At 34.7% G+C, this 13,806-nt stretch overlaps 1 protein-coding gene and 1 long non-coding RNA gene across 3 annotated transcripts in view; both read right to left on the bottom strand.

Moving 5' to 3' along the window:
* Positions 1 to 213: 213 nt before the first annotated feature.
* On the bottom strand, positions 214 to 5,396 carry LOC107833297 (uncharacterized). Its single transcript, XR_001659014.1, has 3 exons — positions 5,257 to 5,396; positions 2,780 to 2,854; positions 214 to 344 (listed from the first exon to the last, which is right to left on the bottom strand). It is a non-coding gene; the product is annotated as an uncharacterized LOC107833297 (long non-coding RNA).
* Positions 5,397 to 8,240: 2,844 nt separating this feature from the next.
* Positions 8,241 to 13,806, bottom strand: part of LOC103153679 (C-type lectin domain family 10 member A-like) — a 13,546-nt gene continuing 7,980 nt past the window's right edge. Inside the window, exons 1-7 of one of the 2 annotated variants that reach the window (XM_007574690.2) lie at positions 13,550 to 13,732; positions 11,307 to 11,384; positions 10,586 to 10,699; positions 10,079 to 10,387; positions 9,837 to 9,997; positions 9,622 to 9,734; positions 8,241 to 9,546 (exon numbers count right to left, since the gene is read on the bottom strand). In XM_007574690.2, coding sequence (XP_007574752.2) covers positions 9,420 to 9,546; positions 9,622 to 9,734; positions 9,837 to 9,997; positions 10,079 to 10,387; positions 10,586 to 10,699; positions 11,307 to 11,384; positions 13,550 to 13,604 — 957 coding nt within the window. In that variant the 5' untranslated portion in view covers positions 13,605 to 13,732 and the 3' untranslated portion in view covers positions 8,241 to 9,419. Of the gene's footprint in view, positions 9,547 to 9,621; positions 9,735 to 9,836; positions 9,998 to 10,078; positions 10,388 to 10,585; positions 10,700 to 11,306; positions 11,385 to 13,549; positions 13,733 to 13,806 lie in introns of those variants that run through there. The other variant, XM_016662096.1, reaches the window with a different exon arrangement.

Genomic DNA, 13,806 nt, shown 5'->3' with positions numbered 1-13,806 from the left:
TACATAGACGGGATATAAAAATATGTAGAGAACAAAACTGTATAACAAAATCAACAGAAAATTCTTTCAGTTTTAGTTAGTTTTTGATACATTCTAATTTCCATTTCCATATGACTTTAATTTACATTTTACATATTTTTCCATAATCTCCATGGAAGTAAACAACACAATGTTCTAATATCTTCCTGTCTTAGTCTTAAAAATGTTCTTTACATACTTACAGTAGACACTGACTCCAATGATGGCCATCACCAAAATCACACATAGACTCCCAAAACAACAAACCAACTTCTGATACCAGCGACATCGTTTTGCTTCTTTGTCTGATAAAGGTCCTGCAGAGACTAAACAGAAAATATACAACAGACATTTTTATTTGGGTGAAACTACAGCAAGATAAACCTGTTTTGATGTGTATTGTTTTCTATTGATACCTTTTCATTGTAAAATGTTACAAACATGATTGTCATCATTTAGTAAAGAAAGACGGTGGAGAAATACAGTTTTCTTTTTAGATAGTGAGTCTTAAGCCTATGAAGCAAACATAGTTTGCAGCTGAGAGGGACGGTGGCTTAACACTGGTTGGGAGTATTACAGGCAAAGTTGCCAAACTAAATTTAAACAGCTTATTCAAATAGGATGACATTCACACAGTAATAGAATATCCTAAAAATAATATATATGCAGCTGAGGACAGCTTTATACTTCTGAAGACAAAAGCACAATCCTCTAAAACTGAAGACATGGTGTAAACAATTGCTAGACTGTGAAATAAGTAAAAAAAAATAATTAAAAAAAACATACAAATTGGAGATCTGTTTATTAAAATAAAGGATATACAAGAATGATAGCTTGAAAGCTAAAAATTAAGGCATTGGGCAAGGTTTAAAAGTAGTTTTCTTTTTTCCAATACTTGTCTTATGCAAATATATAAAGACAAGTCCATCTTTGTGCATTTTACATCTTATTAACATGTTATTTTTGCAGTTCTTCATTTGAAACATTTAACCTACTATTAATACATGCTGTTTAATCCTGACTCTGGTTTAAATTTTTTTGCAGTAATGTTTGCTTGCATGCACTCGTTGTCCAGACATGGTTTTAATAATTTGTTACTGATTCATATATTTGATCAATCAAATTCTTGTAATCCAAATGAACACATAGGTGAAAGAGTGGGTAGGAAACAGCACATCATCTGGTTTATTCATTTTTCTAAAACATTTCAGATACATTTACTCATTTGATTGTAGTTCAAATGACTAAATGTATCTGAAATGTTTTAGTTCAAACATGGTTCAACATGGTTGAAATTAATCTGTGTCGTAATTATGTGAATTTTCTTGGAATGAAACCATTTGATGAGTTTAATTATGTTTCAATACATACAATATAGAAGAAAAAGAACTGAATACATGATCTTTAAATAGTTCAGTATCAGAGAAGGGACCTGAAACATGTCATTCCATAAACGGGTACAGCAGTCAAACACCGAAAGTCATGTTCCAAGATGTTTTAGATTCCTTGAGTCGCGTTATGTTGCAGCAATCAGTAAGTATCATGCAGTGAGCTACATAAGTGGAGAGCAATCACTCAGCAAAATCCCAACTTGTATGAAGACTTTTTATTGAGGATTATAACAAGTCTGTTAAAACTTGTGACCAAAAGAATCCTATGCTTAGAGTACTCCTGATAACTGCAGACTGACGTACTAAATGTGGCAACACTGTTTACAGAACGATCCTAGATATCTGAATGCAGAAACTATGGAAGCCCATTTCCGCCATGAAAAAAAAAAAAAGATAAATAGGAAGTCATAATTTCAAAATCATAATTATGAGATTTAAAGTCATATCAACTTTAAAAGTCATAATTATGAGATTTAAAGTCATAATTTCGACTTTCAAAGTCACTGAAAGTCGAAATTATGACATTGAAATTTCTTGTTGGTCTTTTTTTTCATGGCGGAAATGGGCTTCCATATGTGTCAGATGTTTGTAGACACGATTTGTTTGGTTTCTTCATTTTATTGTACAATAATTCTTCCTCTTTTTTTAGCTAAAAAAAATTACAGATCAAATGTCTGTATTTGTTTCACAATACATTCTTGAAAGCATTTACATTTATTGTTTAATGATCACATTTGCTTGGAAACGAAAGCATCTGTCAGTGTCTTTTCTTCCACCAGTATAACTTCAGACTGAGGAAAGTTAAAATACTAGCAAACTGACATAGAGCTGATTGTTATGTTTAAAATAAAATAAATAAATAAATAATGTTTTGGCTGATAATAAAGTATTCACACCCATCACATCACAAACCCCAGAGCATTGCAACACCTACTCACAGCTCTAGAAATGGGTGGATACACACTGTGGTTTTGGCAGTCAGATGCAATGCATTTAATAGATTAAGTAATGTTTAGATCAGGCCTAACAGCTTGGTAAATAACCCTTGTAAATTGGATTTCAGATCTGGCAGTTGAACTTCTTCCATATTTCATCTGTTCATGTGTTCACTCTGAGTTGTTATAGGTTAGCTCAGATGAGCTTCTAAATGTTGCGTAATGTCATGTTGGTTTGCTGTTGTTTGGGAAATAATAAAAAAGGGTTAGTTGCCAGTTTCCAGGGCAACAATAATCACTTCCTTTCTGATGAGAGTTCATCTGAACTGAAATTTGCAACATTTAAGGAATGTTAGCGATAACTGTGTGTGTTGTAGTTGAGTTGATGCACACAAGATTTTATTGTTGCATTTACTTATTTTATAATTTACTTACCCTTTGTGACAGTCATTTCCTGAGCTGCTTGTCTTGGCTTCACATCATCATACACAACCTCTTCTTCTTTTTTAGCTGAAAAGGTTCAAATGTTTGTAACATAATTAATTTTCTAAATTAAATGAATTGTATAATATTTTGTTTGAACCTGAAAGCATATCTCTAGCCTGGGAGGCAAGTTAAAATATCAGCAAACTGACAGGGAGCTGATCTTTCATAAAAAAGGAAAATTGTCTCAGTAAATAAAGAGAAAAACAATCTGATGCTGCACTTTATCACGTGCAGCACACAGAGTGAGAAGTCTTTGACCTTTCCTCTTTGCACAGCCTCAGATCAGACATGTCCAGTTTACAGCTACACTGATACAGTTACATCCAGGTTTCATTTATCTGTATGGTTTGTTCCGCTCAGTAAGTGAAGCATTCACACCCGTCACATCACAAACCCCACAGAGTGCTGCAACAGCTACCTACAGCTGTAGAAATGGGTGGAAATGCACTGCAGTTTTGGGAGAGTCTGAGTCAGATCTTGAGCTTTCTGTGTTGCCAGGAATTGATAAAATTAAGCAAATTTCACAGTTACCACATTTTCTCCTGTGCAATAAGTTTACTGGACAGGCCACTGTGTTTGAAAAGCAAAAAAAAAAATCTGTTCTATAACCCATTTGAATACCGTATTTTCCAGACTATAGAGTGCACCATACTATAAGCCGCAGCTACACATTTAAAAATAAATTAATAAATAAACTGGAAACGTACATATGTAAGCTGCACCAGGCTATAAGCCATTCTTGGTTTTCCATAGGGACCCAGCAGAGGATTTATTAGGACACAGCCCTCCATCTCCAAAGCCGAACCATGGTTTCGTTCACGCCGAACTTACATGCAGCGGCTCTTTCCCTCCTGTACTGCCAGATTGATACTCCTCAACTTAAAAACTGCATCACGAGTTTGAATAAATTTATCCATCATGCCTGCTGCTAGCATGTGCTTGTTCTAAATGAAAATTAGCACTTTCTTTGATTTCCAATTTTGACTTCCAATTATTCACTTCCTCCTAAAGAGCCCCCTGGCGGTTGAAGAAAATACACAGAAATGCCACACCGGGCTATAAGCCGCATGGTTCAATGTGTAGGAAAAAAGTAGCGGCTTATAGTCCGAAAAATACCTTACATGGCTGATGTATTTCTTTTAAATGAACATCAGCCCTGTTTCTGTTTGGTGAATGACCAAAACCATGTTTGAGGTTTTGGTCACCTGTTTGGATATGTTTGACACCCAGGGGGGTCTTGGCTGCTCTCCTTTGCTCTCCTCTCTTTAGCTCACCTCTCAGGTTTTCTGTTGGATTTCGGCCTGAAAATTGAGATGATCATGGAGGAAAGCTGGTGTCAGGCGTGGTGAACCATCCTGTGTTGGTTAAATCATTTGATTTTTATAATTTTTTTAGGTGACAGATGTGATAAAGAACCATTTTCATTTAAAATATCTTGATATTCCAAATACTTAATTTTGCTGAGCTTTCTGTTGTCAGCTTGTTTCTTCAGAGATGAAAAAGGCAACTAAAGTAGTTCTAGTTAAAGCCCTGACAGTGTTTAACAATGTTCATCCATTTACATTTGACGTGATACAACAGAAAACATGCCTTCCAAGCAATGTTGACATGCAGACAGTTGCTAATGGTTTCTGTGTCGACACCCAAGATGCCTCACTTTGATTCAGTCGTCACTCAGTTTTGTTTGCCACAGTTTCTCTTACTTTACACTATTTCACAAAAGTTGTAAATATAGATAAGCTTAGGAAGAAAGTTATGCTTTTAATATTTCATTACTTTTGAGGATTAACACATGAATGTCAAGTTTATTTATCTTTCCCACTTTATGAGGAACGAGTCTCTGGGTCTCGTTATGTCTAAACACCAACGATCTTGTGCTGCAGTGTGGAGTTAATATTTTCATGTCCAGTTTTGATTCACATGTTTCTCTTATTTATTTTCTGTTCTTCATGTTGCAGTTATTTTAACATGAAGTTGCAGTTACAATAACTGCAACTTTTTTGTTAGATGAGGATATTTTTTCATTCTTTTGCAGCATATATTACTTTATGTAAAAAAAGAAGGAAATAATCCAGTTACCATTTTATAAAAAAGTGTTTTCCTAATGGATAAACCAACACTAAAAGCTAACGTTTAATTACACTTTTTCAACCATAATCAGCGTCTAATATTTCCTTTTCAGTTAAACTTATTTTTAACACATTTTGTTAAAACATTAAATAGATTCTTAATTAAGTGTTAGAAACAATTACAATTTATTAAATAGTTTTATGTACAGAGTTCCTGGAGGAACATCTTAGCCAAATATTTACTTGATAATTTCTCAGTCAGCAACATTAATCAACTACACTCACAACAGATTTCATAACCATAAACAGCAACATGTTAGTCAGGGGATTATTAAAAAACATAAACACAAAACGCACCTCTTGCCGATCTCTTGTTTTTGAAAACAACAGAAGCATACTGGACTTCGTTGTCTGCCATCTCTTCAGTCTTTCTGTTAAAGTTTTTTGTTAGCAAATAATGTGCAAAAGAGCAGTATTTAGCACAAGTAAACATTTCCTGTCACTCAGAGCTCCCACAATTTTGAACTTCTGCTTTTTTTAAGTCATTTGCATTTGACTTATTGCATCATTTGCACTCATCTAGAAAACATTCATACCATAAAGAGAACTTCCTATATTAAGGAGAATAGTTCTTTCATTTCATTAATACAACAGAAATGTTCTCATACATTCATCACAAAACAAACTTGGTTTAGCATTCACTAATTCTATTACTTCACTCTCATGTTGAACTTTATGTATATCTAGTTTAAACACTACAAATGAACAAGTGTCAAGTAAGATAAACATATATTCACAATATACTTTAACTGGACCAAAAAAACCTCTGATAGTACATCAATCCAGCAAATAAAGAAACATTTGTGTTTAGCAGACTTTGTGTTTTTTTCTCCATTTTGTAAAAGCTTCAACATCAGACAAAGGTTGAAGCGGAACTGTTAATGAGAACAGAGTGCTGTCTTTCTACCTTTAAATGTACTATGCCTGCTTTTATGATGGGTTCAAAATCTTAACATCTTCTTATTGAGCAGATCAATGAGAAAACCTTATTGATCTGCTCCTCAGAAACTTCTCAGCAGTTTCTTGCTCCTCTGAAACTGAGAAGTTTCTGCTCCTCAGCAGGAACTTCTCTAAATAAGTCATTTTCTGTTGACACCACACAAAAGAACAGACAAGTTGAACTTAAAAGAGTGAGATACTAGATAATATCCAACTCATGATATGGGTTCTTAATGGACCCTGAGGAAACTTAAAACTCTTCTTAAAAAAACAGGAAGTTGATGATTTCTGCTTTTAACATAATTAGGTGTGTCGACCAGGAAGCTGCATCTCACCATTTGGATTTGTTGGACATATGTTTTTGCAATTCACAAATTTTTCCATAAGCTTTTCAAAACAGTTCTTTAACCTACAATAGAACCAGAGGGATTTCACAACTTTTCACTTTTAGCACACTTTGTATAAACTCAGCCTTTTTTCAAACAGGGTTAAAATAGGACGGGACAATAAATCAAAATCAAAATCTTTCAAAATTATATAGGCAAATCCTTCTTTTCACAGATCCATCCTTTCATTACAGCTCACTGATCTCCATTCTTGTTCCTGGACAGTAGTTGCACATTGACCATCAGTTTCAGGCATTATCCATGGTCTAAGAAAAAACATCAGTTAGATCAAGGCTGATTCATTTGTTTTACACAAAGTTTAATAAATAATGTCTCTCACTGATTGGTCAGATCACTTCCATCAATCCATTTCCATTTCTGCTTTTTCTTTTCATCCTGACTAAGTTCTGTCTTCAAGGTTTCTTTTTCTTGTCAGATTTAGAATCCGCATGTTGAAATCTGAGCTGAGGCTTTTGTTGAAGAAACCTTGTGACATGATAAAGAAATAAAGAAATGTAAATAACTTTATCACAAGTAATCACTTTCGAATTCTGATAATGTTTTTATATTTTCAAATATTTATAAAACATCATTTCACTTAATCTAGTCTTTTTTTCAAAAATTAAAATGCTACTTTTGACATAGTCAGCAGTTAAAGAAGTCAAATTCTCAAAATGTTGTAATTTAGTTAAATAATCTTCATATTTTACCTGGATCAGCTCTCAAGTTCTCTTCTGCATCCACTGCTTCTTCAATTTCCTCTGAAAGACATAAGGACCAAAACCTAATGTTTTCACAAACTGAAGTGTGTCTTCAAGAGAAGAAACTAACAGTCATTTTTATTTCCCATTATTCTGGTTTTAATTGCTATAATATTTTCTGTTTTTTTCTCTTTTTTAAGTAAGTAAATAGTCGTTGTCATTTTGTCAAATTAAATGTCTACAAATATATGTTGTAATCCAACAAAAATGTCCTTAGAAGTTCATCACAAACAAAAACATGATTATGCATTCTTCTCTCTCGCTGTCATGTTGAAAATAAATTGTATGCTTAAGTTTAAACATTATAAAATAACAATATTAACTGGATAGAAAACCTTTCTGATACTAAATCTTACCTGGAGATAAAGAAACATGCAGGTTCTCATTTGTTTCATGCAGACAAGACTCTTCTCGGTTCATTTAGTAAATGTTTAAACAACATTGCTGTGCCTCAGAAATGAACATAATCTAAGGGTTGATAATAAACAAAAAGAACATTTACAGGGGTAGTAACAGGGTAAACAAGATGTGCAACATAGGCAGCAAGTGGTAAGGGAAATTGGGTGCCTTTAAATCTCAACTTAAAACCCACCTGTTCAGAGTTGCTTAGAGTTGATTAGAGTGTGGGTTTTGATGTCTTCGATGTTTTTGATGTTTTTAATGTTTTTATCTTTACTTTTTATTTGTTTATTTATTTTTATGTAAAGAAGTTTTAAAGGTCTGAGTCCTTGTCAAATGGTGGTTTGACTAAAGTCCTACAGAAGGAAAGGCTTGTAGAGCCTCTTATTTTCGAGGCGACCCCATAAAGGCAAGTCCTCATGTGGATAATGTTTTTATTTTTTGTTTATTTATTTTTTAAATCTCTTTATCTTTACTTTAATTTATTTTATTTCTCATTCTCACTGTTTCTTTTTCTTAAATCTCTCTCTTTTGTCATTGTTTATTCAATGTCACATGCTGTTCTTATTTTAATTATGTAAAGCACTTTGAAATGCCTTGCTACTGAAATGTGCTATACAAATAAAATTTGATTGATTGATTGATAATGGGAGAAACCAGTAAGAAACAATGAAACCAGAGCTAGATTCACTTTAAATACTCCTAATTAGAACCACAAAGTTTGGAGTTACAGTAGAAACTAATGTTACGACTCGGCTCGTTGAGTCGTTACAAAAAATAGGGAGACACAAACTTCAACAATAATTATGCTCTTTATTGAGCACCAAGCATAAAACAAAACTAAGACAAATAAGTAGGCAGCCCCTGTGGCCGTTGGCATCGGCCAAAAGCAGATGGTCTGAATGGGAATCCTGTAAAAGAAAAGAAAAATAAAGTCAAGCAAAGTCAAGGTGGGCAGACAAGTCAGGTAAGAGCCAGTCTGAAAAGCAGAGCCTGATGGAGAAGTCTTCTCAGCCCCAAGCAAGCTCCAACTCAACTCCACCAGACCCCACTGACAAATAGGAGCAAGGCTCTTATATAGCCAGGAAACAGGGGGCCCAAGCCGATCCTGAATGTCACTACTTTCGATATGCCTTGAAAATAAAGAACAAATAATCTAAAGGGACGAATCCCCTCATGTAAAGTGGAGGAGTCGTCACATTAAACATACAGTATATTTATATAAGCAGACAATAATTAGTCCTACAGCAGAAAGAAAGCTATTGACTGAAGAGAACATGCTGATGTTTCTAATCTGTTGACTTTAAAGTGAAAGTAATAATGATGATCCTCTGTGTAGTGCAGGAACAATGTCAGGCCCGGTGGAGCTTTAGTGAGCAGGTTACAAGAAAACATGAAGCAGAGTCAACTGTCACTAGCATTACATACATTATTTTTATTCACAACAACAAAGTTAAAAGAAGCACGTGCATCGAAACTTGTAATATGACACATCACCACATTGAAAAATATTTCTATTTCATTGAAGCAGTCATTTTTGGGAGTGATGCAGCACCCCCTGCTGGATGAAAATCGTCAACTGTAAAAAAAGAAAAGCTAAAGAGAACAGAAACACCAGTCCTCAGTCTCTGTTTATTTATTTTGACCCTGAAACAAACTGTAGAAAACCATTTCAAATGTGTGAAATGAATAATTATTTTATGTCACTGAAAGAAATGTACTTTTTCTAGATTCTGTTTACTTCTTCATAGTAAAATTACGTTGGGTTCAATAAAGGTGGAATGCACTCACTAAGCAATTTTACAGCTTAAATTATAACAAGTACAGTAATTGAAATAACATTGGTATGTTGAATTTATTCAATAATAAACTATAACTGCTTAGAACTTGTGGAAAAAATGTAACAATAGAACTATAGAATAGATATTTTTGTTTTAATTTTTCTAAATAACCTTTTGAAGTTGAATATTTCATTTTAAACAGATAAAGCCTTCTTCTCACAGATCCATGCGTTCTTCTCAGTACACCTCACTGATTTCCATTCTCGGTTCTGGAGAGAAGTTACACATTGACCATCAGTTGCAGGCTGCTGCATCCAGGCTCTAAGGAAAAACATCAGTTAGATCAAGGCTGATAGATTTATTTAATATAAATTTAAGAAACAATGTGTCTCTCACTGATGGGTCAGATCACTTCCATTGATCCATTTCCATCTCCGTCCTTCAGCTCTGAGTCCAATCCAGTATCCTGTAATTCCATTTGCGTTCCAACTGGTGTTATCAAGAAACAACTGCATGGAATGAGATAAAATTATCACATATTTACTTCACTTACAGGACCAACAGAAAATATATGTATAATTCACTTAAACAGTTTCCAGCTCTGTCTTTACCTTTTTTTCTTCACTACCAACAACAGCCAGATGTGAAGTTTTTTGTTTGCAATCTTCTTGTGCTTCTGTCCAGGTTTTACCTTTTGGAGGTCTAGCATTGTTAACTGCATAGCAGCTGGACTGACAGTGAGTCCAGCCGTTCTGACAAGAACTGCTCCTCTCTGAAAAAGAGATGAACTAATAAACATTTGGACTGACAAATATTAAGAATAATCATTTACTACAAGGAGATCTGAACATACCATTGTTTCTTCTGTGACAGTATTCATTTCTAATCCTGAGTTTCTGCTCATTCCAAGTTTTCTTCATGGTTTCTATTTGTCTTGTGAGAGTTTCCTTATCCGTCTGCAGCTCCTGGTTTGTCTTTTTAACTTGACTAAGTTCTTCTGTTAGGTTTTGTTTTTGTTGTGTCAGGTTGTAAACCTGGATGGTGAAATCTGAGCTGAGTTTGTTGTTGTCTCTTGTCAGGTTGATATTTTCCTCCAGCAGAAACGTTTGGTTTGTTCTCAGCTGTATCAGCTGCTGTTCATCACTCCTGTGCTGAAATACAACTACAAAAAGCACCAACATGTTATGGATTTCATAGTAGTAATGTAGATTTAACTATATATCAGGTATTTTTTATGTTTGTAATTTTAAGCTAAGGACACATTGGACGTGTTCCTACATCAGTTCAGTTTTTTGGGTCAGTACATTATCCCAGCTTTAATTGTCACCTCATTCATGACCTTTATATTTCCCATACTTACAGTAAACGCTGACTCCAATGATCATCATCACCAAAATCACACACAGACTCCCAAAGCAACAAGCAAACTTTTGATACCAGTGTCTTCTTTCTGCTTCCATGTCTGACAAAAGTCCTGCATATACACATCAGAAAATATACAAGACCAATGTCTTATGAGGGTAGAAGTTACACATAGCAAGAGAAACCTGTTTCAGTGTGCATTGTTTTATATTGAAACATTTTAATTTTCACATTTAACAAAAACGATTGATATAACTTAGCAACAAAAGCTCCTTTCCTAAGTACTAGAGAAAATGAGTTTTACTTTCAGTAAATAAAAATATTATTGTTTATATTTCAGTTTCTTTTGCATGGTGACAGCAGCAGGCAGCATTTTGTGATGTTTTGTTGTTAAAATACATGTAGATAATTTCCCTCTGAAATTCCACAGTTATGGTGCAGCACCATTGGTTACTGTAGTTTAACAGCTATTTGCAGTAGTAAGGCTATTTTTGAAATGGAATGATTTTCCATTTAGTCATTGCTTTTGCTGACGCTTGGAGAAGAACTAAAGAAAAAACTCAGTCAAATGTGTCATTTTCCATTGGAAAAATAATCACTTCCTTTCTGATGAGAGTTTATCTGAATTGAAACTTTCAAAAATAACTGAGTTCTTTCTTTTAGAGTTTATCTATGCTACGATATTATTTTAGTATGCATTTATTTTCTCAACTACTTACCATTTGTGTCAAATGTTTGCTGAGACGTTTGGTTGGTTTTCTTCACTTCATCATATACAACCTCTTCCTCTTTTTTAGCTGAAAAAAATGAAGGTTCAAAAGCTTGCATTTGTTTTGGCAAGAGACTGAATTATGTAATCTTATTTGCTTGAAACTGGAAGTATCTGACAGTGTCTTTTTTTCCACCAGCATATCTTTAGACTGAGGTAATTTAAAACAGATAGACATAGAGCTGATCCTTACTTAAAAAGAGGGAAAGTATCCCTCACAGGAAAATGAGCAAAAAATGTTTTTTTTTAAACTTGCTCATGCATGTCTAGACATACATACTAGACTGGGTGTGAAGTTCTCACACCCATCACATCACAAACCACACAAAGTGCTGCAACATCTGATCACAGCTCTAGATATGGGTGGACACACAATGCAGTTTAGAGAGGGTTAGATGCAGAACTAGAGCTTTCTGTGTTGCAACAACTGATAAAATGAAGTAAAATTTATCAAGTTACCAAACACACATTTTGCTGAAAAACTGAACTTTTTGCTCAATGAGATTACAGGACAGGTTGTTGTGAAGAGCAGAGTTGCGTTAGTTCTGAAACCCAATCAATTTTGACATGGAGACCACCTGCAAACATCCAGAGTGAGCACACTCACTCCTTTTCCCTATTCCCTTTGCAATAAACCATATTGTTTTGAAATCCGTGTCTCCTGATCGTGTTCTTGCATGTGGGTTCAAAGACTGGAACTAAACATGACATATTTCTCCAGTCTCTTATGATTTTTATTTTTTTTTTTCTGATGTGTCAATCTTTGGGGAACACCACATCAATCAACATAACTGTCTTTTGTTGACTCTAATTGATCACAGTGTCCAGTTGGTTGGTCATTACCATTTCGTCTGAATCTGGAAGTCCCTGAGTATCTTATCTTGGTCATTCTCCAACACTTGGGAAAGTTATTCCCACTTTGAACTGGGAATTTTCAACACAGATGTTTCTGTACACTATACCAGCCACCTGGTTATGGTGTTCCATGTATTCCTTTCCAACCAGTATCTTACATCCTGCTGAGAGTACTGGGTTGTTTCTATCATCCCAGACCTGGGATCTTATCTGGTCTGCTAGATATGGGCCTGAACTGCTCTGGTCCTCAGGACCAACTCCTGTGCTGCCAAAACCAGTGCTGTCCTTCAGTCTGGCCCTTTATTCCTACATTTAGTTGATTTCACATCATTCTGTTGCTGTTAAGCTGCAGCATGTAACTTCTATAAAAACAAAAAGTTCTTTACATATTTGTTAAAATTGTCACTTTATCTTGATAAAATGGTGAAAGACAAAATCTATGAAAGAAAATCAAGCCCCCAGTTCTAACTGCAGAAATACAGCGCTTGGTCAGAAACAACCAGAGCCAGGAGGAGCATCTTAATGATATCAAATATTCTTGTGTACACGCTGCTCACACCCTCCCTCTTGCTCTCTGGTATGCTACATCATCTCTACAGTAGAGCTTGTCATTAATGCTAAGGCTGGTTAGCATGACCCTGATGACAGCACATAAACAGTTTTTATTTAAGGGTAGGTTGTTTCTCTGCCATTGACACATTAACACATTGATGCACAAGGGTAATTGACAATGTTATGACACTCTTCCTTAGTCTGATTGTGTGTTTTTTTTTTTTCACCAGGAGGGATGGATTTCTACAGATCGCAATAGTAGCTCATGGATGAGGTGAAGGAACTTGACCTTTGCACAGATTATCTCTCATTCTGCACTGTCATGACATGGTGACAGTTTTACCAAATATGTACAAAAACAGATTTTTCTTTCTATAAAAGTTGCATGATGCATCTTTTACTCCATATATTGACTCTCATCATAAGGTAAGCAGCTGGCATTTATGGTCTTATGTAAGGACCAACACTGGATGATGTTATAAACCTGCTTGATATCCTGGTGATAGATATACCTGACGTGGGATTTCCCAGTGTTGGTCCTCATGTTTTACATATTTGTTAAATATGTAATAATTGATCACAGTGTCCAGTTGGTTGGTCATTACCGTTTTGTCTGAATCTGGAAGTCCCTGTCCCTGTCCAACCATCTATCTCACACAGCATGAATTACTATATGCAAAACAACAAAAACTATTTCATAAAATATAAGCTTTACTTGTGGATGAACCAACTGTAACTGCAAATGTTTAACTAAACTCTGTTTAAAACTAATAAAGCAAGATCAGCTTCTTGGAAGATTTTTGAAAACCACAGTAGCATACTGGACCTCACTATCTTCCATTTCTAATGTCTTTACTGTCTTTAGGAGAAGTAGATATTCCCTTTACTCATAAGTCTGTTTAATGCTCTGGCAATTTTGAACTTCTGCTTTTTTGAAACCAGAAATGACATTTGCTTCATTAAGTCATCTGGGAAAAGAAGAAGAAAAAAAACTTTCACCACACACCATAAAGAGCCTTTATATGTATATATATATATATATA

Source organism: Poecilia formosa, unplaced genomic scaffold (genome assembly GCF_000485575.1).
Source record: "Poecilia formosa unplaced genomic scaffold, Poecilia_formosa-5.1.2 Scaffold359, whole genome shotgun sequence".
In the NCBI taxonomy this organism is placed as follows: Eukaryota; Metazoa; Chordata; class Actinopteri; order Cyprinodontiformes; family Poeciliidae; genus Poecilia; species Poecilia formosa.
This window is presented reverse-complemented; position numbering and strand designations above follow the sequence as displayed.